The sequence below is a fragment of the Protomyctophum bolini genome, assembly GCF_963924005.1.
Source record: "Protomyctophum bolini genome assembly, chromosome: 3".
Taxonomy (NCBI): Eukaryota; Metazoa; Chordata; class Actinopteri; order Myctophiformes; family Myctophidae; genus Protomyctophum; species Protomyctophum bolini.
In genome coordinates this window covers 13,387,250-13,412,249 of record NC_137864.1, presented here as the reverse complement: position 1 = coordinate 13,412,249, position 25,000 = coordinate 13,387,250, and the positions used below count along the sequence as shown (strand labels likewise).

Below are 25,000 nucleotides of genomic sequence, written 5' to 3'. Positions count from 1 at the left end.
TGGGGGGAACCCGCCTCGCTCGTCCCAAGCCCTGCTCCGCGTCGCCATCACCGACGTGAACGACAACAGCCCGCGGTTCGAGAGGGCCGTGTACGAGGCCGAAATGGCCGAAAATGCTCCACCGGGAACACCTGTGCTGCAGGTGAGAGCGTCGGACCGCGACGTGGGCGTCAACGGACAGGTGGAGTACGTCTTTGGCGCCGCCACGGAGTCCGTGAGGCGTCTGCTGAGGTTGGACGAGGCCTCCGGATGGCTAAGCGTGCTCCACCGCATCGATAGGGAAGAGGTGGCCCAGTTGAGGTTCACGGTGACGGCCAGGGACAGGGGTCAGCCGCCGCGCACCGACCGGACCACCGTCGTGCTGGCCGTCCGCGACGAGAACGACAACGTCCCTGTCGTGGAGATCCGAAAGATCGGGCGGATACCCGTCCGCGACGGGGCGGCCCTGGTGCCCGAAAATGTCCTGGTGGACACCCCGGTGGCTCTGGTCCAGGTGTCCGATCGAGACCAGGGGGAGAACGGGGCCGTCACGTGCACGGTGGTGGGAGACGTCCCATTCACGCTGAAACCAGCCGGAGAAACGGCGCTGCCGCCTCTGCCAGCGGACGAAGCCTTTGACAGGTATTGCCAAAATGCGCCTCACAACATCATGAATATATTGTTTTAAGATATATCCTCATCTGTTATCTCTCATCCTTTAAGAGCCTGTTATCTCGAATATTGTTATTGTCACCATTATTTCAACCACACTCAGCAGATGTGACTGAATTGATGGCGGGGGGTGAGAGGGGAGCTTGACAAACTGTCAAATTATTCAATTTAATTAGCAGATTAAAATGTATAATATTAATTATACATAAACCAAATGTTCCACCATATGGAAGCAAACAACAATGACACATAAATATCTGTTTTTTCTGTTTGTCTTCACAGAAACAAAAAGAAATACTTCTTGCACACTTCTGCCCTGCTTGACTATGAAGCCACCAAAGAGTACAGCGTCACCATTGTGGCAGTAGATTCCGGAAGCCCCAGCCTGTCCAGTAATAGTTCGCTGATGGTGCGAGTGGTGGACATCAACGACCACGCTCCGACCTTTGCCCAGAGCATGGTGGAGGTCCACTTCGCGGAGAACAACTCGCCTGGCGAACGGGTGGTGACCGTGGTCGCCACGGACGCAGACAGTGGCAAGAACGCAGAGATCGCCTACTCTTTGGATCCGTCCGTTAACGGGGCGTTTTACATCGACACGGACAACGGAGACATCCGCGCGGCGGGCGTTCTGGACCGCGAGCTGCGGGAGAGGTACGAGTTCCGCGTCATCGCCAAAGACAAGGGCACCCCGTCGCTGCAGGGCTCGGCGACCGTCGTCGTGCAGGTGACGGACCGCAACGACAACGCTCCAAAGTTTGTCCAGGAGGTGTTCACCTTCTACGTCAAGGAGAACCTCCTCGCCAACAGCCCGGTGGGCATGGTGACCGTGACGGACGCGGACGAAGGAGACAATGCAGAGTTGAGTCTGTTTGTGGAGATGGACGGAGACGAGGAGAAGACGACAGGAGGAGGAGAGAGGAGCGAGGGAGAGAACGGCGAGAGGAATCAAGAGGAGGTGTTTTCCATCGAGAACAACACAGGCACCATCTTCTCCTCTGCTTCGTTTGACAGAGAAAAGCTTTCGTCCTACACCTTCCGCGTCCGCGCCGTGGATGGCGGAGAGCCCCGCAAAACGGCCACCGCGACCGTGTCACTGTTTGTGACAGACGAGAATGACAACGCCCCCTCGGTCACGTCCCCCACCAACGAGTCCTACACCCTCCTCCCGCCGGCCAGCAGCGCCCGCACCATCGTCAGGACTGTCACGGCCACGGACTCGGACACCGGGCCCAACGCAGACCTCCGCTACGCCCTGGTAGGGGGCAACCCCTTCCGGCTGTTTGAGATCGGCCACAGCAACGGGGTGATCACCCTGGCGGAGCCACTGGAGAGGCGCCACAGAGGGCTGCATCGTCTGGTGGTCCGGGTCAACGACAGTGGCGTGCCCTCGCTCTGCACCACTGCCCTCGTCCACGTCTTCATCAACGACAGCTTGGCCAACGCCACGGTGGTGGATGCACAGGTAATATCCTTCAGGGTTATTATTTGCTTCTTGTTGTTGTTTGTTTTGGTCAAGAAGAACAGATATGGTAATATGTGAGATAAACGGAGTGAAACATCCTGGGGGACAGAACTGAGGAGCAACCGAGCAAGAGAGAGGGAACGTGTACAGTATTCTAATGTGTGCATGTGTGAGTGCTTTTATGTACCCATGTGTCTCTGTGTGAAGCACAGAGAATGCACATAAGTGCATGAGAGAGAGAGAGAGAGAGAGAGAGGAGGGGGGGCAGAGAGAGGGAAAAAGGCAGGCATAGAATGAGAGAGATAAAGGAAGAGAGACAGAGAGGAAGTGTGGTAAGCCTACATTAATGCCACTGTCATAGCCCACAGCTATAAAGCAAGAGTTAACAGTGGATCTCCAAGGGTCCATTTTTACAGTCAGGATTCTGCGGCGTCCTCCCTGCCATTAAATAACGACCACAATCCACAAAGATAGCACATCAGAGTGGTGAACACACAGGTAATGGCTGATGATTATAGCTGTTTAAACGTAAGTGGTGGGGGCGAAATAATATTTTCCCAAAGTCTGTGGGGTGTTGCAATTTTCTCCCCATTGTTACAGAGAAATAATTGTGTGTATTTGTCCCAGATAAATAACTCGATTTGTCCTTTGAAGGCTGTTGTTGGTGTTGCCAATTTATTTGTAGTTTCTATCTAGCTGAACCTTTTTTATTCTCTTTATTTTTTTTATTTTTGTGTAAAATGGCCCTTTAGTCAAAAACAAAAACCGCATTACTGAAGTCCTTTTTATGATCCAGTTTTATAGAATGCAGAGCTCCAAAGTAGTGTGTGCGTGTGAGCGTGCACGCGCATGTTTGTGTGTGTGTGTGTGTGTGTGTGTGTGTGTGTGTGTGTGTGTGTGAGAGAGAGAGAGAGAGAGAGAGAGGATGGATGGATGGATCTGGTCCTGGCTGGTCAGTTGAAGCATGTTCATTTGAAGCCACATCTTTAGCCTTTCTTCTTGTCCAGCTGCTCTCCAATATTGGACTTAAAGATAGCTCATTATTTGAGGCAGATATCTCAAAACTGTCATGGTTGTTAAGAAATAAGGAAATGGTGGAACTGAGCTAGTGAATTCAGAGAGGTGATTGACTGAATTAGTACACTTTGCTGTTGGAACCTGGTGATGGTGAACTACAATAACAGTACATTTAGGTTATGTTATGTATTCAGTGGTTTCCAAACTCTAACCACTCATTAGCCTGTGGACCCCCATTTGAAAAGATATCCCAAGGACTCCCATAAGAGAAGACTTTTACAGCTCTAGCAGTGATTCTCAACCAAGGACCCCATTTAATTTAATCTCTGAGACCCCAATTGTGAGCTTGTAGATCTGCTATTTTCAGCATGCAACCAAGCATACAATAACTTGTCTTTTATTTCTACTGGATCTCTTGCCCACTAATCCGTAGTCCCTGCCAGACATTTTAGACTAGTTCTTATTTGTTGATGAAATTGTCAAATGGTCTTAGTTTTAATCATCATAGCTTAGTTTTTGTTTAGTCTTTTTCAGTGAAAAAAGGTAGTCTTTTTTCTTTTGTCATAGTTTTAGTCAACTAAATCAACACTAGTGCACTGGGCTGCCATGGGGAGAGGTTGGCGCCTTATAAGTTGTCTGTGTTGCCTTATCTTTAGTTGTCCAGCATTTTTCACTTATGTTATCCAGGCCTGGAACACATTTAAAACTTTATTTTCACCTGCAAGCCTGCCATTTTAGGGGTAAATTCCTGTCATTTTTTTCCCACTGACAGACAAACAGCCAATCCACAATCCCAACTTGGTAACAATTGGTGGCAGTGGTGGTGGGTAACAACAAGTGACAGCGCATCTCTTGGCCCCTGTTTACAGACTTGCTTTCGTCGATTGATAGGTTTACAGTCTAAAGAAATATCAGCCCCCATGTGTGGTCAGAATGTTTGCTTTGATAGTCATAGTTTGTGGGTTGAACAGCCATGGATATAGCTTGTCATCATCAAATTGCCCCCTCAGGAAAGCCCTGCGGCAGCACTTGTAACTAGAGATAAAGGTTAACACCATACTGTTTGTAGACACTTCAGACCAGGGAGATCAATCAATCTTAACATTTTATTAATCTCTCAGTCTCAAGGTGTTCAGATCAATGTGTTGGTGTTCTGAAGTATCGTGACATTATTAAGCGCTACTGTACATTGATGGGCTGTGTAGCAGTGCACACACAAGTTAAAACCACTTAAACCATATGATATACTTTGTTGACTGGGGCACCACAGGGCTCTATATACTTTGTCCCCTCCTTTCTTTCTCTTTGCCAAATAGACAACGGGGCACCCTATGAAAGCTCCGGTTCATGTGGTTAAGGGTTCTGATGTAGGCTTACCTCAGGTTGAGGGAGCTCCATTGGTTCTGATGTAGGCTTACATCAGACTGAGGGAGCTCCATTGCCACAACTTGTCTTTTGACATTGTTGAAAACAATCCTAACATCACGGGTCGCTTTTATGCAGCGCTCCCACAACAGTGGTGTAAATCAGAGCCGACTTTTAGTGCCAGCTTTGCTTTTTACGTACCAAACAAAGCTGCCCTTCTCGTCGTGTGTGATTTCACATCGTGTTCCATTGTAGAATCGGAGGTGACATGTAACACAACAGCATCGGCGGCTCCTGTTACATTATGTTGTTTTGGATGAAAGCAGTTGTCGGGTAGATCCTAGTCATTTGCAGTTTGGCTTACGCATATATTTAACAAAAATCACACCCGTGTGAACCGAGTGGCGCAATTCCCCTCTCCCCCCGTGGTTGCACCACTCAAAATTAACAACTGCCTGCAGTCACGGAAGCATTTTCTCTCACAGAGTGACATAAAATCCTGTCTTTACAAATAAGAGTATGCAAGAGTTGTGCGTTACCCGGCTTTCAGGTTTTCTCAAAACGATCACTTTAAAGTCACAAAACTTGTTCCCTCAATCTCTCTCTCTCTCTCTCTCTCTCTCTCTCTCAGATGAGAGCTTTTACATTTACAAAAGAGACTACACATTTGTTTCACAAAATAAATGTCCAATGTCCTTTTCAGCCCAGTCTTGGACTGAAATTGAAATTGAAATTGGAAACAATCAAGGTGGTGTAGATCAGTGGTTCTCAAACGTTTTCATTTCAAAGACCCCATAACCCTGAGGCTCCCTGGAACCCACTTTGAGAACCACTGGTGCAGATTAACCACCTAAACCATACGGCATATGTATATACCTCATTGACTGGGGTCCCCCAGGGGTCTGTTCTTGGCCTCCCTCTTTTTCCCCAATACACAAAATCTCTTTGCCGAAAAGACCTATACAAACTCACACCTCAACGTAGTTAGCTTGTAGATCTTCTATTGTCGCTGACTGCTTGCTTACTATGACATTCCCAGAATAGGGACACTAGGGTGCAAGTGGTTTTGGCAGAACACCTGGTTAGCCATCATGGAACAATGACCCTTGCAGGTGGAATTAACTACAGCCTAGCTAAATGAGTCCTTTGAATGGAACAATGGGGTGTAATGTGTCGGTGTCCACACGGTCCTGTATGAAAGCCCCTGTAGATTACAACATGGGTAGTTTAGTTTGATTGAGAAACGCAACTTGGAGGAGTAATTGAGTAGAAGACACGGAGGAGAGAATACCTCAGTCAAACTGAGTGGTGGATGGATGGATGGATGCCAGCTGTAATTAGGGAATGGAAACGGCTGCTGCTGCAGCGCCACGTCCCAAACTCACTACAGTCTTTCTATTTCCAACACTGTCTGGCACAACCACATGTTGGCTAAGGCTAATTAGCACACGGTGCGGCAGAGTTGGAGCGGGAAAGTTTACTTTGTTTCTTTTGGACTCGATCTTCATTGGGAAAACCCAGCGGGTGGGCTTGGTTGATTAAAATACACCAAATACACTACTACACTTCCACTGCAAGCAATTACTTTAACGAGATTTATATTTGTCTTAGGCATTTCTTTGAAGCCTAAGCATTTCATTAGTTTTCGACTGAACAGTGGGTTCAGAAAAGAAAAAGAAAAGAAAAGGGAAGAAATACAATCTCCTATGTCAGCCTTTAAATAGCCTATAAATAAAACCTGATGTATTCTAAGCCCAGGTCAGTGGCATAGCCAGGGGAGAAGCTCTTGTCTCAGTCATAGTGCCGGTGTCTTCAGTGACATGCAGATAACAAAATCCTCTGAGAGTAGAACAGATAGATGGTGATGTTAAGCACCGCCAGAACAAAGCTCATGCAGCAGAGTGGAAGATTCCACTGGGAGTTTGGGATGCGACAGAGAAACACACTCCATTCACTCCACCGGAACGGGAGAGGTGGCTGCTCCTCCGTCCTGTTGAACATTTAACCGCGGTCCGTGCATGTGCGGGCATGCACGCACGCACAGTCGCACACACACACACACACACACACACACACACACACACACACACGCGCGCGCGCGTACATGTGTGCGAGCGCACCATGTACACATGAACACACTTGGCTTATTCATATGGCATAGGGCTCCGTATCTCTTTCCAGATACTCGTGTGCACGCATCAGAAAACACAGGCGGTGCAGGGATGCGCTAAGCCACAGAGATGCCCAGCAGAATGAGAATGGGATGGAATACTGCAGGCAGCCAGCAGCAGAACAATGGGGCAGATGAGAGCAGAGCTATAGCTGAGAGAGAGAGAGAGGGAGAGGGCCCCTGTGCTGTGGAAACAACAGGGCAGAATGGAATCAGACCAACAGAATGGAGATTGCACACTAAAACAATGAGACTGAACCCGCAGATAGATTGTGATGAAACAATGACATATAATACAGTCCCATTCTTAGCTCGGGGTGTGTGTGTATACAGTGTGTGTGTGTGTGTGTGTGTGTGTGTGGGGGGGGGGGTGTCTGTATACGGCAGGAAAGGAAAGGAAAGGTACTATGTTTACCCAGGATAACTGGACTAAGCTCAAGAACTTGTTTACAGCCAGGCCCTGCTCATAGAACATTTCATGGTAGAGGTTCAATACCTTGTCCAAGGGCACTTCAACGGTGGTAATTTTAACGTGCCGGTCCGGGGATACGAACTAGCGACCTTCCGATATCAAGACCGCTCCGCAAACCGTTCGGCCACCGCTGCCTCAGGGGTAGAGTGACCGGATGGGAAACACAAGGTTCCCATTTCGAACCCTGGCTCCCCCAGAGTTATTGTCAAAGTGTCCTTGAGCATGACTCTGAAGTCTGAATTTTAATGCACAATCTCTGTCAAGCGCCTTGGATAAAGGCGCTATATTAATGCACCATTTACCATTTATACGAGTAGCCTAATGCATTTCAGATAATGTAATAAGCCAAGTAGAACGGTGAAGTTGCATGTGCGTCACTCTCCTCAGCATTGCCAGAAGTGCAGACAGTAGTTAGTCATTATTTAATGATTGAGAATATGAAACATTTTCTGCAGGTTGGCCTGCTCTTTCCCCTCTCTCTCTCGCTCTCTCTCTCTCTCTCTCTCTCTCTCTCTCTCTCTCTCTCTCTCTCTCTCTCTCGCTCTCTCTCTCTCTCTCTCTCCCTCCTTAATGCGTGCCATTCATAAGATAGCGGATAATAGTATGAGCGTGACATTTCCAGCCTTGACAGTCTAAAAGAAAATGTCTTGGGGCTTTTGGGACAAGGTGTCAGGCTTGCAGAAGGAGCTGTTTCACTCACAGACAGGCACATTGAGTATATGGGCATGCATCTGTCACTGCCGATGTGGGGAGTGTATGTGTGCGTGCGTGCGTGTTTGTGCGTGTGCTCGTGTGTGTGTGTGTGTGTATGTGTGTGTGTGTGTGTGTGTGTGTGTGTGTGTGCGCACATGCGTGTGAGTGTGTGTGTAATCCACATAATGACTGTGCTAGAATAGCTGCATTGTATTGATTAGCTATATTCTGATGCATGACCCTATTTCATATTACCAGCAGGGCTCTCCAAGCCAATGCTCCAGTGCCCCATTGTCAGGCCACCACAACCAGTAATAGGTCTGTTACGGCTCCGGCATAACCCACTTTCTTATAATGAACTTTTAATGGCGAAGTGTTAGTGTCTACAGTGTGTGTGTGCGCGCGCGCGTGGGTGTGGGTGTGTGTGTGTGTGTGTGTGTGTGTGTGTGCGCTGTGCTGACCCCTTTTGTACAGCAAAGACCCTTTGTTGTTTGACCCCATTATCTTGCACCCAAACACATAATGGCCTATGAGTGTCTTAACCCTGGTAGAGCTAGTATTGATCAAGATGAAGTAGATATGTCTTCTTGCCCACAGTAAAATCCTCTGTGCTAATATTAACTCCATACAGATTTATCCGCTTACAGTTACAAATAATAAACAACACTGAGGGTTGTATTGTGCAATAAAAACGGAATGGGTTTTCCGAATTGAAATAATTATAACCCCAGAGGAAAACAAAATGCATCTTGGCAGGAAAGCACTTGAAATTCTTTCACTTCACCGTCCAACTTACATAGTCGATTAACGTTCAATTAATACTAACTGCCTCGTATCACCTACTGTTCTCAGTCTGCGATATAGAATGGTGATCACAAATCCTTCGGCAAATCCACTCCTACGCCGCCATTGTCAACGGGGATATTGTTTATTTAAGAGACGGTGGATGTGTATTCTATGGCGCGATGCCACTGTCTGCCTGTGGTTTGAGGGCGCTGCCATTAAAGAACCACCATTCTTCTGTGCGTTAGAATCTGATCTCAGGTCAGAATGGGTTAATCATGACGTTACTCATCGGTAGCAACATTTATGCGTTTGCAAGTTTGAAGAACAGCAGCTACTGTAGTATCAAAAATAAATTCCATTGTGAAAAGGTACAGGTTCACAGCATGTCTCACTGTGACGTGTTGTGAACTTGTAGATCGGCTATTCCCACGAGCTTGGGTCGCGGGGTAGACATCAAAGTTCTCTTTTGTGTCTTGGAATGCTTGGGAACCACTGATCTATGACCTAATATGATGTATGACTCCGTATTTGGACAAAGGCTTCAGCCCCATCCATTATTAAATGATGAATGAAAGTTAATTATTTAGAAAAGTATAAAGCATGTGAAAATGTGTACGCCTACTGGCAGCATGCAAGGTGTTGCACTGAACAGCCCAGCGGTTTGCGAGATTAACTCAGACACATGTGAATCTCATGTACAACTTTTGCCTTTCCCCCCCCCCTTCTCCCTATAGCACTTTAATTTTGAACAGATTTCTTGTCCATCCATCCTATTCAACCGCTTATTGATTGAAGAAGATGGATGAACAAAAATCTGTCCAAAATGTTTAAATCAATTTGCACAATGATGGCGTAAAAGAATAGCGGAAAATATCCGATCCGCAAACTCACAATGCATCAATCGTACCACATTCTGACCTTGTAGATCTGATTGTTACAACTAATAATAATAATAATCGTAATCGAGGCAAGAACACCCTATGCTAACATCACACATTAATTTACTTCTGCTTTGTCTCATTCTCGTCTATGAAGATTACTTTACTTTAAGATTTAAGTTTCTGATACTGATATATTATGATTCCTCAGATAAAAGGTAAAAAGAAAAAAAGTGGGTATATGTAATTGCTAAGATGAGATTCAGCAGCAGGCTGTGATCATTTCTGCTTCTACAGTAACGCGTGTGACTCAATTATGCCTTGAAACTTATACTTTAAAAATCACAGAAAATTGGAATCCTCCCAGAGGCCCACATTGCAGACTGAACCAGCTGGGGCTCAAAAACACATTTGTGTTCAGTCGGTTTGTTCTGAGAACAGAAATAATGTTTCAGTTTCTGCCCCAACACAACATTCATAAACCAGTTACAAAATACAAAACTTGTACTGCCATTTTCCTTTCTTGCTAAAATATAGAAACACCAAAGCCAAACAAACATGCAAATCCAATATTGTACTATTTGACACAACCTTGTGGTGCATGAGTGTACCTTTGCTTAGTTTACAGAGAAGATTGTGTGCATCTCAAATTTATATTCAGGCCAGGTGTTGGATGTCAGGCATCAAGGCAAACATCAAGGAAGAGGAAGAAGTTTGCAGAGCTCCGAGATTTACTTTATTTTAACACAACAAATTGCAACATTTTAACCGACTAGGTCTTGTTGAGTCATAGTCAGTCACCGAGAAATCTCTCCTGTCAACTTCAGTTGATTATTTCTCTCCTGTAGTAATACCAATTGGTATTGCATTTTATATAATGTTGTTGATGTTCACACGGGCAGATGCAAAAGATACAAAGGCTACACAGTGTATTTGTAGCATTTGTAGCTTTTGCAGCAGTTACAAACGACTGTATCTTTGCATCTGCCCATGTGAACGCAGCATTACAACGATGACCTTACAGGCGTATAAAAGGGCCAACTTATGTAACTTAGATAGCATTTTATGTAGACTTAGATAGAATTGTATGTAGACATAGCATTTTATGTAGACATAGCATTATAAAGTATACATGCATAGTTTCATTATATTCCACTGTTACATGCTTAGCTTACGTATGATTCATGATAATTACTTTTTTTGTATGTGATGTATTGCCATGCTTTTTGTTCTTGCTTACTGTAAATCGCTCTGGATTAAGAGCGTCTGCTAAATTGTAATTGTAAATTGTATAACTTGTACGGATGGAATAAGTAACACAGCTAAACGTGTGTGGGTAGCGCCTCCGAAAAAGTCACCAAAATCCCAGTATGTTGGTAATCGCTCTTGTCTTGAGCGACCTGCCATCAGTCCCAGGTGTGTGCCTGGCATACAGTAACACTACCCCATGGAAAGATGCCACGTTTGGTCCCTTCGGGATAAGGCCTGTGCAATAGGTCAAGTGAAGCAGGTGTTCCGTTACGCAGATTACGCATTATTAGGTTAGGTGTCAGCCCTGGTACCATTTGCTGACAGGTGTGTGCCAGTCACAGGTGTGTGACTGGCACCCCATCATTGGCCTTGCAGACATCGGCCTTTGGTACCATTGTGCAAATCTTGCCTGTAAATCTATGGTTCCTCAGTGAAGCTTCTTTGGGTGTCGTCTTCCTTTGACTTCACCAGTCAGTCTCACGGAACTAAGTTTTGTCTGACACCAAATAATGTTTCCACTCTGTGTGACAGAACACCAGTATTGCACCTTATACTGAAGTGTTGTTGCTTGGAGCATTCACAAACTCAACAAAGACCCATGCTCAGGTGCCACTCAGGTGCCAGCACTTGATGCTCAAAAAGAAAGTGCATGCCAACAAAACAACATTGCAGGGGATTTTGGCAAATTATTTTGGGACGCTACACACACACACATTTTGCTTACATTTCACTGGTAAGAGACCACACCTCTACTTAGGTTTAACAATGTATTCAAACAAAATGAGGTGAATGTGGAACGGAATGAGGAACCCAAGGTTAGTGTGAGACTCAGGGTGGGGGGGGGGGGGGGGGGAGCGTAGTCTCAGGAGCTGACGGCCATCGTTGCTCTATACTCGTATAGCCTGGCTTTGCCAGACACATAGCGTGGATTCACTGACGCCTTCTCGTAAAGCGTAAGTGAATCCACGTTATCAGTATGGCCAAAGCCAGGCTACTATACTCGGGGGGGCGGTCCGTCATCTCTGCTCTTCACTGCCTGCATGGATTCCTAGAGAAATAGTCTCGAGACAGAAAGAAAGAAATAGCAGAAATAGTTGATCTACAAGCGCAGTAGTTTATTTCCATGAATTATTAGCAATTTCCGCCTCCGCTGTTCCTGCTCAACTTTGTGTGAAATCACAACCCGATGGTGAGATATTGGATTCAACATGCAGTGACAGGGTGGCAGACTGATTTATATATAAGTGATACAACAGGACGTGTGGAGCCATAGAGTCTATTTTTATGATGTCGTAAACACATTTTTCACAGCTATACTCTTTTCACTCTCACATTCTCTCCGCTACTGTCTCTCTCCCCGCAGGTGGCTCGGAGCCTGATGGCCCCTCTGTCCCTGGACATCGCGGGAGACCCCGACAGCGAGCGGGCCTTGGGGAAACAGCGCCTGAGCGTGGCCATCGGCGTTCTGGCGGGAGCCGCCGCCGTCATCCTGGTCATCCTCCTGGTGGTCACGGCGCGGCAGTGCGGCGCCCAGGGAAAGAACGGCTACGAGGCCGGCAAGAAGGAGCCCGAGGAGGACTTCTTCACTCCCCAGGGAGCTCAGCCTCAGGCCGGCCGCGGCGGGACCTCGGACCGCGGACGGAAGCCTCGCAGGGACAACAAGCGCGGCGGAAGCGGCGGCGGCGGCGTGGTCACGGCCGGGGGGAAGTCTGTCGGGTCGCTCTACAGCGGCATCGTCACGGTGAACGGCCTGCGTCGGCACGACGACGACGACGAGGACTTGAGCAGCGCCAGCGACCGCCTGGCGGCCCGCTACTGCGCCATGGACAACGACCCCGGGAGCCCGCGGATGAGCGGCGGCGGCCGGCGCCACCAGTCCAGCCCGGACCTGGCCAGGCACTACAAGTCCAGCTCGCCCCTCCCGGCCGTCCACCTCCAGCCACACTCCCCGCCCGCCGAGGGCAAGAAGCACCAGGCCGTCCAGGAGCTGCCCCCGTCCAACACCTTCGTGGGCAGCGGGGGCTGCCCCGTGGGCAGCGCCGGCTCCAGCAGCAGCAGCAGCGGCGGCAGCGGGAACGCGGACGCCATGTCCCTGGGCTCGGACCAGTGCTCCGAGTACGGCTGCCAGACTGGGAACAAGTACAGCAAACAGGTAGGAGGAGCACTGGGATGGGACGGGAGAGGGGACTGTTTTGGTCTGTTTCGGTTTGCAAAACGTTTTTCTCTGCGTAAAGAAAAGCATACGTTAATCGTTATTGTACAAATCTCAATGTGCTCTCTCTCTCTCTCTCTCTGTCTTTGTCTCTCTTTCTGTCAGTCAGTTTGTCTGTCTGTCTCTTTTTTCTGTCTGTCTGTCTGTCTGTCTCTGTCTCTGTCTCTCTCTCTCTCTCTCTCTCTCTCTCTCTCTCTCTGTGTCAGTCTGTTTGTCTCTCTCTCGCTCTATTTTCTTATTCTGCCTCCTGATCTGTTGGTCTTGTTCTCGTAGCTTCACCTGTTCTCAGCCTTTTCGCTGAGATGATGCTGAGCTGCATTCACCCTGGCTGATCTCTAAAGACTAGTTTGACCTTATGCATCGGTGAAATACCTGTGTGTGTGTATGTGTGCGTGCGCGTGTGTGTGTGTGTGTGTGCAGTGGAGTGGGAGGATAGGAGACCCAGCTGTGTAAATTGGTCATGTCTTGTTTGTACAGTCCATGACGGCCTCCCGTTTGCTGTCGTGGTGTTTTTTTTCCGTTGTTTTCTTCCCCAGCTGGGGTCGCTCTCGGGTTCATACAGCGCCTCGGTCTTGTCCCTTTCCATTATACGCAATGAACCCACCCCACCCTGGCCCGCAGGTGATGAAACATAAACACACACACCCACACACACACACACACACACACACACACACACACACACACACACACACACACACACACACAGTATATACTGTATGTATACTGTATGTATATATACTGTATATATAGGGATAATGGCTGCACAGCCACAGAGACAACAGATGTGTTGGTCTTTCGCATAGGAAAACAGCAGTTAGAAGTCATGTTGACAGGTAATGCTAAGACGCCATCACTCACCCCAACATCACACACACACACACGCACACGTAGCATCACAAACACACCGACACAGCAGGGCTTCCCCTGCCCACGGGGGCTGACATGAGAGTGACAGCTCGGCCTACTTAAAGGGGCGCTGTCCCATTGCTTTGATGGACAGCTCTGCATTCATCCCCTGCTTGCCAAAAAAGTGCTGATGCCGTCGTGAGGAGCAGCTTCTTAAGGCTGATCAATTAATTCCTAGTCTCTCTGATCCTGCTTGACACACGCACACACGCACACACACACAGTGCTCGGCACATGCACAGCACACGCACACAGACTTAGTGCTCGAACACTGGCACACATCGGCACGCAGGCGCACATGCATGCATGCGCGCACACACACACACGCGCGCGCACACACACGCACACACACACGCTCCAGAGGTTAATCCATTACAGAGTCAATCCTGTTAATCTGCAGTTCTTGGGAAAAGAAAATGCTTACTGGGGGAGTTTGGTCTTCATGCTTACGCGTGCACAAAAGAGGCATGCACACACACACACACACACACACACACACACACACACACACACACACACACACACACACACACACACACACACACAGCCTCACACAGACGCAATACGCATACACAAACTGACAGCCTAATGAATTATTGATCACGCAAGATAATTAACTCCTCGGTAGCCACATGGTGCGACCCCACCTTAATAACAATCACAGGTTCCATACGTTGCTGTGTGCGCGCTCGCAAATGCATGCCAAAGGTAAATGGTGCATTTATATAGCGCTTATATAGCACATTCACACACACATCCACACACCGATGGCGGAGGAAACCATGCAAGGCACCAACCTGCACAGCGTCTTGCTCAAGGGCACTTCGACATGAACTCCGGGGGAACCCGAGATCAAACTGGGAACCTTGCGGGGCTACTCTACCGCTGGACCACTGCCACCCGTATGCATGTGCACAAGTTTGAGTCTGTGTTTCTGTGAGCATGAGAGTTTCTCAAAATGCGCAGTAGGCATTTCGTTTTTTTTTTTAGTTGCTGCTGACAGGTGCCAGTGTGCCTGAGAGACTGTCTCAGGTATGTAGAAGCATTAAAGTGGCACAGGGAGGAGAGGTAGACTCAGGGACTAATGGGTGGAGAGTAACCTTGTCTAAAAGTATTGCCCTAAAGTAGACAGCATTGGAAACGTTGGTCCGGGACCCAAGCTAGTGAAAATAGCAGAGATAAAGCATGCAACGTGTCCCGCGTGGATGAATTATTTATATGTATGACATGTCTTGTGTCCGGGTAGCTCAGTCAGTAGAGCTCTCTCCTTTGGACCACAAGATCATGGGTTCGATCCCGGGCACCGCCAACTCGGTGCATGAGTGGTGCAGCAAGTCGTGCGGGAAGTACTGGGAGCTGATGGTATAGGTGTGGCGCTCCACCTCAGCACTCCATCTCCCAGGGCTCTAGCGCATTGTAACGGGGACAGACTCCATCTCCCAGGGCTCTAGCGCATTGTAACGGGGACAGACTCCATCTCCCAGGGCTCTATAGCGCATTGTAACGGGGACAGACTCCATCTCCCAGGGCTCTATAGCGCATTGTAACGGGGACAGACTCCATCTCCCAGGGGTCTATAGCGCATTGTAACAGGGACAGACTCCATCTCCCAGGGCTCTATAGCGCATTGTAACAGGGACAGACTCCATCTCCCAGGGCTCTATAGCGCATTGTAACAGGGACAGACTCCATCTCCCAGGGCTCTAGCGCATTGTAACGGGGACAGACTCCATCTCCCAGGGCTATAGCGCATTGTAACGGGGACAGACTCCATGTCCCAGGGCTCTATAGCGCATTGTAACGGTGACAGACTCCATCTTCCAGGGCTCTATAGCGCATTGTAACGGTGACAGACTCCATCTCCCAGGGCTCTATAGCACATTGTAACGGGGACAGACTCCATCTCCCAGGGCTCTATAGCGCATTGTAACGGGGACAGACTCCATCTCCCAGGGCTCTAGCGCATTGTAACAGGGACAGACTCCATCTCACAGGGCTCTAGCGCATTGTAACAGGGACAGACTCCATCTCCCAGGGCTCTATAGCACATTGTAACGGGGACAGACTCCATCTCCCAGGGCTCTATAGCGCATTGTAACGGGGACAGACTCCATCTCACAGGGCTCTATAGCGCATTGTAACGGGGACAGACTCCATCTCCCAGGGCTCTAGCGCATTGTAACGGGGACAGACTCCATCTCACAGGTCTATAGCGCATTGTAACGGGGACAGACTCCATCTCCCAGGGCTCTAGCGCATTGTAACGGGGACAGACTCCAACTCCCAGGGCTCTAGCGCATTGTAACGGGGACAGACTCCATCTCCCAGGGGTCTATAGGGCATTGTAACGGGGACAGACTCCATCTCCCAGGGCTCTAGCGCATTGTAACGGGGACAGACTCCATCTCCCAGGGGTCTATAGGGCATTGTAACGGGGACAGACTCCATGTCCCAGGTCTATAGCGCATTGTAACGGGGACAGACTCCATCTCACAGGGCTCTAGCGCATTGTAACGGGGACAGACTCCATCTCACAGGGCTCTAGCGCATTGTTATTTTTTTTAACTGATATATATGGGATAAAGTGGTGGAGAATCTCTCAAAACTGTATCTGTACTCATTCAGAGCGTTAACAAATCAACACGCGCAAAAAATAATTGGAATAAGTCAAGTTGCAACAAGTGGCGGGGTCATGGATGAATGGCGGAAGGCTGAGAGATACAGCCAGATCTAATCAGAGTGAGACAATGACATGATGGAAGCTGTTGAATCTCGTTACCACTCCGTGACTCAGTGTTCTGGTCACGCTCTCTCTGCAGTGAACAGTGGAAGATAGCCGTGACTGTGATAGAGAGATAGATGGGGGAGATTCCAATGTCTTCTATCTAAACTCATTTCCAAGCTAAAATATGACAGAGAGAGAGAGAGAGAGAGAGATAGACAGAGAGCCAGAGAGAGACAGAGAGAGAGAGAGCGCGCCTGGGGTGAAGCGAGTGAAGAGATGGAGCGATTTCCATGAGCATGAATGGATGGCTGAATGGAAGCTAAAGAGCACCCTTAGAAAGAGAGAGAGAGACGGAGAGACAGAGAGAGCTGAGTGGAATGAGAAAAGAAGGAGAGCGGAGCGCTGGAGGGAGAAGTAAAGAGAGAGTCACAAATGGAAGAGAGCAGAGCAGAAGTGGAGAGAGAGAGAGAGAGAGAGTGAGAGGACCAGACAAGTTTTCTAAAAGAAGAGGAAGTGCTGAAGAATATTCATGAGTGTGGGTCGATGGAGAGACAGACAGACACAGAGAGAGAGAGAGAGAGAGATAGACAAAGACAGAGAGAGAGAGACAGACAGACACAGAGAGAGGGCGTGGGGTACATGGAACAAATGGTTCCATGTACAAATGGTTCCACATTGATTTTACAATATAAATTGGGGGTCCCAGAGATAGAAATGCCATTAAATGGGCGTCCGTAGCCTAATGCATGTCAAACTGGAGGTCCTTGAAATTAAAGGGGTTGAGAATCACTGCTGTAGAGCCGTAAAAAGTATTCTCTTATTGGGGTCCCTTCGTGGCATATGTTTACAAATGTGGGTCAATTTGGAGGTCTTTGACATGAAACGGTTTGGGAACCACTGCTATACAGCAGGTGGATGGAGGGAAGGGTGGTGGGTGCTCCAATGGATGGACTCCATGAGAGAGAGAGGTCTGTTTTGGGTTATTGCCAGAAAGAGAGAGAGAGAGAGAGAGAGAGAGAGAGAGAGAGAGAGAGAGGAGTGCTGATATGTGGGTCATCAGAATAGCCGCTGGCATCAGGATCCATTAATGATCACAATGGTCACATGACACTGCAGTCAATATGGACAGAGTGGCTTCTTACTATCACACACGCACACACGCACACGCACGCACACGCACACACACACACACACACACACACACACACACACACACACACACACACACACACACACACAGTCTGTTATTAACTACTTAAGCCCTTATAACACTTACCGCTAATAAAAGTGTAAGAGGAACGGCAGGATTTCAAGTTGTTATCCCTGGTCAGCTGGTGTGTGGCGGTCTGTGTTTTTTTTTTTTTTTCTTTTTAATTCTCTTACCACCTTTGACTTCCTCCTTCCTCATTACGGTTTATCTATTCCTTACTCCCTTGGTCATAGGCACGCTTACAAATCAATGTGACCCCCAAACCCCCCCCCCCTCCCCTCCCCTCCCCTCCCCCCCCCCACCTCCACCACCCGATGTGCGGTCCACCTCGCGTCTCGTCCTCCCTTCTCTCCCATGCACTGACCTCTGGAAACAACCCGTCCACTCAGCATTTTCACTAGTGACACTTCTTTCTTTTCCCGCAGTGAGCACTTTCCGTTCTCCACACCTCGTGTGTGTGTGTGTGTGTGTGTGTGTGTTGTGTGGGCGAGCGGGTGGGTGGGTTGGTGCTTTGATTGGGCAGGAGCTGGTGAGAACGTGGTGCCACAGAGACTGAATCGAACTGGACTCTAACACGCACAGAAACACAACTACTACACACTCCCACAACCACACACACACACACACACACACGCGCACACACACACACGCACACACACACACACACACACACACGCACACGCACACTCTAAACATAATCAATGCGCTGTTAGCAAGGCCAAGACTGCAGTGGAAGGCGGTTAGTTGACCGCGCAGTTTCGTTTTGCGCAGCGCGGCCATGCGGGGCTACAAAGCGAGGCAGGGTGAAGGTCAGTTTCAACGCGGGGGGAGGGGGGGGGTGTTAGCGGAGCTCTGTCAACATTATGGAGGGAGGGCTGCTCTGGATACACTACGTTATGAGATTCATTCAGTCGGCCTCGTTCGTCTAATTGGACTGTGCGGAAGCTGTGGCTGTGGAGAGATTAGGTCGGCTGGATTACCAAATTGAAAAGCAGCTTTTCATTTCAAAGAAATCCACCCAGGATTAAATATGATGAGCGTCTGTCACCGCCGGGTCACGCATGTGTCCATGCACGCCGTGCCACCAATCCGTGCACGCACGCAAACACCACTGTGCTGTTGATAACACCATGAGTCACAGAATGAACCAATGCACATAACCAGGGCTGGGCAGTATAGTGATGTTATATCAAATCAATATCGTGATATAAGACTAGACTTGTCTGGTTTTATAGTTTTCTCATTTATACTCTCATTATTATAGTGTTTGTTCTGTGACAGGGCTCTCCCCGGTCTATCCAGCCCTACATTTTCCCAGGCGGGTTGCAAAATGACAGCCAAAATCTGAGAGAGTACTGAGAGAGTACCCATTCATCATCTTCATTTGTAGAGTGTTCCAGTTCTAATTGTGTCTGCTCATTGCTTTATGCCATCACTTCCAATTTCACTTGTTTAATCTGAGTTCTCTATCCTCCTGATTGGATAAAATTGGTATCCCGACCTGAGAGATACATATGGAGACTCCTGTTACTGAACAGAAACTCTATACTAGCAATGAGTACTATCAGAATACAGACCTATTTATATATATATATATATAATATATATAACACTTATTTTAACCAAAGAGAATAACCGACCATAGCTTAAATTTGATCTTTCTCCTAAACTTAAAAATAGCCACAGTCTGCAGGGTTGATCTGCTTTGTTTTTTGCCATGAAAAATGAAATAAAAAAATCGGCAGAATGCGATATTGAGGTCAAACACATTATAATCATATTCAATTTAATCCATATCGCCCAGCACACACACACACACACACACACACACACACACACACACACACACACACACACACACACACACACACACACACACACACCAAGCACCGTCTCGCTTACCTTCTGGCGCCCCCCCCCCCCCCCCCCCCCCCCCCCCCCACACACACACACACACGCACACTGTAACCGACCCATGAACCCGTGTCATGATGATACTGGTATCCGTGGTCTCGTCCAGCAGGCAGCAGATACAGGAGGCTGTCTCTGCCATATGGGCACGAGATGAGGAGGGTGTGCGTCGGGGTGAAAAGGTGAGGGTAAACGGGGGGTGAGAGAGGGACGAGGTAATCGGACCAGGGATCACCTCGGCCAGCCAGACTGAAAAATGATCTACTGACCCTGAGGGGGGGGGCGAGTAGGTATCAGTGTGGCGAGGGAGAGAGTGAACAAAGAGACGGTAGTAAGAGAATAACGTTTGATCGAAGGAGAGATAGGAATGTTTAGACGTTTAAGCCACTTAAGCCCTGTGTGTGTATGCGCCGTCGTGTGCGCCCGGAAAGTTGGAAATAGCCGATCTACAAGCGTGCGGCGCGTTGGGAGCTTGTAGATCGCCCGTCTTCTCCATTCTAGAAAAGAAAACACACTCGTGTGAAGTGCAGGGGCGCCTCGGTCCTTTGAAACAGACATCGTACTCTAAACCAACATTAAAAGTCTATAGACTTGGCTGCCACTCTAAACGATGTGTGAGGCTAGAACATAATGCTTACAATATCCCACATTTGCAGCGTTACTATTGATTTTCAGATCGATCAGAATTATTACATCCTGCAACTTAATATAGCGTGTGTGTGTGGTGTGTGTGTGTGACAGTGTGTGTGTGTGACAGTGTGTGTATGACTGTGTGCGCGTGCACAGTCACAAACGCCTATACATCCGCGCACGTGCACTGTGTTTAACGCGGAAATCAAAACAAAGAGGGAGTAAAGGGAGGAGTGTTTGTCCGTCAGGTCGTCGCTGTCTGCTGCATGCTGCCAGGAGAGTGGAAGTCCCCCAACCCCCCCAACCCCGTCTGCGTGGGACACTCACCCCCCCACCAGATAATAACACTATAGCAGAAGCAGGGGCTGGAGAGTTTAGCGGATAACGTTGCAGTGTGTATTAACAGCTCTTTGTTTCAAAAGATGCTCGCCTCCCGAGACGTCAGGAATGCTGGAATGTCGTTCCATTCCCACACAACAGACATAGCAGGCAAGCCGAGGCACGGAACCCATCACTCCCGACAGACACCGTCTGGACATTATGGGCTTAACCCGTTTCGGCCTGACGTCGAAATAAAAAAAAGTTTTCTGAAATACCTACTGTATGTTTCTACCTATGTTTCCAAATTTGCGACACGATTAAAAGAAAATGGCGCGCTATACGAGCTGTAGATCTGCTATTTTTCAATAGCTAAATTTTAACAATGTTTAAAACACCAAAAGGGGTTCCCGCCTAAAATGGGTTAAAACAATGCAAAGCTCCGCCGCCAGGGATGACGTGAAATATGTCTATACGCGATAATGACACATAATTATACGCGTGTTCTCTCCCCCCCCCCACTGTGAGCAGAGTGCCTCTCATCGTTATAGGAATACGATGATGACACATTGAAGTGTACGCGGGGAAGTTTCTCTGTTCTTACATCAGTTGTTCATCGTCACATTCCTGCCGGATTGGAGTCACATGCCCAGGCACACTCGGAAACTCACAAACACACCCCCCCCCCCCCCCCCCCCCCCTTTCTTAACTGCAATCTCTCTCTCTCACACACACACACACACACACACACACACACACACACGCACGCACTCAAACGCACTTTCACAGACCTACATTGAAGCCCCCTCGCTGAGATGCTCCCCTTTATGTGCTTCTTGAAGCACACTCTGAAAGCCTCTCTGCTTTGTGCGGCTCTGCGTTATTCAGCTCATCTGCCTCGCAGCGTTACCATAATGGCTGTCTGCGGGCTGAGCAATTTTATCCAATATCGCCAAACAAAAGATCTCTCTTACCAATGTGCCAGACAGCGTTCGTAGACGGATAAGTATAGCCCGGTGACTGGTTTTATATTCTCACACAAAGGAATCTTCAGTGCATTGAGTGGCACCGGAATTGCTAATGTTTGACTCTAAATGCAATTTAATTTGAATTAGCTTTAATATGACGAGTATCATTAAATTGAGTTTCAACAAATCAAATACAATTGAATTTAAATCCACGTATAGGCCCTATAATCTCCAATATGTCCTTGACTTATTGCAGCGGGTGGGTGGCACTGGTGGCATACAGTATGAGCTCAGTGGACAGTGCGAGAGAATTTAATTATATCGAGCGGATTGACCCAGCATCATTAGCTTTGTCTTGTTAGTCTGGCAGACTTTGCTTAGCTTGCAGGCACCATCTCGCTCCATACTCAGTCATCTTTCACTGTTTGCCTAAAATAAGCACCCCGTTCGACCCCCCCCCCCCCCCCCCTCCTCCTCGTCTCTCTCCCTCTCTCGGCTGTCCTCGCCCTGATTGATCTTTTTTCTCCTTCCCTAAGTGGTATCATCTCTCTTTATCATTCATCCATCTGGATCCATCAGTCCACAATGTGTTTTTTTAATGGATCTGCTCATTTTTAATGTCTCTAAACAGCCTCTCTATATTTCAATATCCCTCTTTTATACAGCGTTTATTTCTCTCTTGCCCCCCCAAACCCCCCATCTCTGTCTCCCTCCCTCTGTCTCTCTCTCTCTCTCTCTCTCTCTCTCTCTCTCTCTCCTCTCTCTCCTCTCTCTCTCTCTCCTCTCTCGCCCTGTCTCTCTCTCTCTCTCTCTCTCTCTCTCTCTCCCTCCCTCTGTCTCTCTCTCTCTCTCTCTCTCTCTCTCTCTCTCTCTCTCTCTCCCTCCCTCTGTCTCTCTCTCTCTCTCTCTCTCTCTCTCTCTCTCTCTCTCTCTCTCTCTCTCTCTCTCTCTCTCTCTCTCTCTCTCTCTCTCTCTATCTCTCTCTCTCTCTCTCTCGCCCTGTCTCTCTTTCAGTTTAATCACATTTCATTGTACTGTCAGTGGAACGCTTAGCATGTTTTGTTGGATGAAAGTAACTAAGCTGCATGAGAGAACTCCCGGGCAGAATATATGTCCTTCAGTACTTTTATGTGGTTGTCTTGCTACGGGCGGATCAGCAACAACACTGCTTTGTCTCTGGATATCAGCCTTGCCGATCTCACATGAGCACAAGAGACTCCTCCATAGCCCTGGCAGCGCTACAAGTTCATGGCCAATGTTTGTGTTGCCCCAGGCTAAAATGTTGCATCTGTTTTACCATTGTCGATGGGTGAAGTGATAAATATGAAGATGGAAGAAGAGAGAGACAGAGAGAGAGAGAGAGAAGAGAGAGAGAGAGAGAGAGAGAGAGGACATAAATAAATTGCAGTACAACACAAGACAGAGAGGAGAAGATATGGAATGAGGAAACAGTCCTGGCTGCCACCCAGAAGAACAAAGGGTGGTGCGTGGGAGTGCAGGCGGGGTTTCTGGAGAGGTGAGTTAGGGTTAAGAGCAATGAAAAGAGAGACATTTTGGCAGAGGAAGGGAGAGGAGACGAGGACCCGAGAGGGAGGTTGTGCCGGCGTCACACAGAAGGTGCGGGAGAGAGGCCAAAGGTGGAACGCCGTATCCTCGCTGTCGTTGCCCGTGCTGACAGGAGAGAGAGGGAGGGAGAAGGGAAGGAAGGAATTGATGTAAAAGAGACCGAAATACTGTATATATAGGTCTTGGTTAGTGAGAGAGAGAGAGAGAGGTAGAGTTCTTCCCTCTCCGGCTTAGAGTCTTTGGGCTATTTAGGGATGTGTGTGTGTGTGTGTGTGTGTGTGTGTGTGTGTGTGTGTGTGTGTGTGTGTGTGTGTGTGTGTGTGTGTGTGTGTGTGTGTGTGTGTGTGTGTGTGTGTGTGTGTGTGTGTGTGTGTGTGTGTGTGTGGTGTGTGTGTGTGTGTGTGTGTGTGTGTGTGTGTGTGTGTGTGTGCGCGCGCGTGCATGCGTGCATGCGTGCATGCGTGTGTGAGCTACCTGCCCTATCTAAGAGTTACATAAATCTGAGTAGGGCAGGCCTCTGCCTGCAGCAATGTTCCATATCGTGTCTATGTGTCTGTGCGCGCACGCTCACGCACCTGTGTGTGTGTGCATGTGTGTGCATGTGTGTGTACGTGAGTATACCCCTTGATCTTCGTCATCGCCACTTGCCTGTGCATGTCTGCTGGAGAGGAAGTGCCTAGATAATCGACGCCCACACGTACACACACACACACACACACACACACCACACACACACACACACACACACACACAGAGAGTACAGTACAGTACAGTACGTGTGTATGTCTGTAATCCACGTGGCTCGAGAGTGCAGTCCTCGGCCTTGGGTCAGATCCACGGATACACGGTTGTCCAGAAGCGCCAGAAAAGGCTCTGGTCATGCAGGCTCTGCCAGTGGACCTAATGAGCCTACGTCCCCACACCTGTTCAGTTTCCTGGCTCTGCCTGAGCCCATAGATTGCCATGGCAACCCACAGCCTTTCCCCCACACCTGCCATTTGGTTAAAATGGGTGCTATGACAACGGATATAACGGGTATCGCATACTTGGGTATTCCCGATTGTCATTGTTCCCAAGTTGCATTGTTCCCAAGTAGGCCGGTGGCCAACGGACACAGGTCTAGTCATATTTTTATTGTAAAATTGCATTTATTCATCTATTGCTGACCTGTCAGCTGACCAAATCATACAGAAGTTAAATATAGAGAAGTGCAGTACAGAACTGTACAGTACAGAGCAGTAGTTTGGTACAGTACAGTACAGTACAGTTCTGTACAGGACCGTACAATTAAGAATACACACTGTATTACAGCACAGTATATTACAGTCAAACTGTACATGGGGTTCACTAGAATGTGTGAAACAGACAGGTCTCTATTATGGAAAAGACTGTAGAATGAGGCACCCTAGGATCGCACGCACTCACGCACGCATACACACACAAAATCACCTCCCTTTGGAAATAACCGCACTTTAGAAGAAACATAAAACACACTCCCACAGATTGGTGTCCATTACCATTATGCTCACCATCTCTCTCTAACGCACACTACGCACACACACAATTTTAAATCAAAGTCATGCAAATCGAACTGCCAATTAGGGCCCCAAACAGGTTTCCATGGGGATGAAATGAATCCCTTAATTGGTTGGATAAAAGAATGTGCACAAACTGCACATCTGAAGCAACAACCTGAGAAAAGACACACACACACACACACACACACACACACACACACACACACACACACACACACACACACACACACACACACACAAATACAGGGCGCTGTGTGTGTAAATA

At 48.2% G+C, this 25,000-nt stretch overlaps 1 protein-coding gene across 2 annotated transcripts in view; it reads left to right on the top strand.

Moving 5' to 3' along the window:
- The window catches only part of pcdh7a (protocadherin 7a), a 76,274-nt gene that overhangs the window by 21,364 nt on the left and 29,910 nt on the right, over positions 1–25,000 (top strand). For both annotated transcript variants that reach the window (XM_080760359.1, XM_080760358.1), the window contains exons 2-4: positions 1–621; positions 934–2,116; positions 12,112–12,900. The exon at positions 1–621 is cut by the window's left edge and continues 1,202 nt beyond it. In XM_080760359.1, the coding sequence (XP_080616485.1) occupies positions 1–621; positions 934–2,116; positions 12,112–12,900 (2,593 nt within the window). The remainder of the gene's footprint in view (positions 622–933; positions 2,117–12,111; positions 12,901–25,000) is intronic.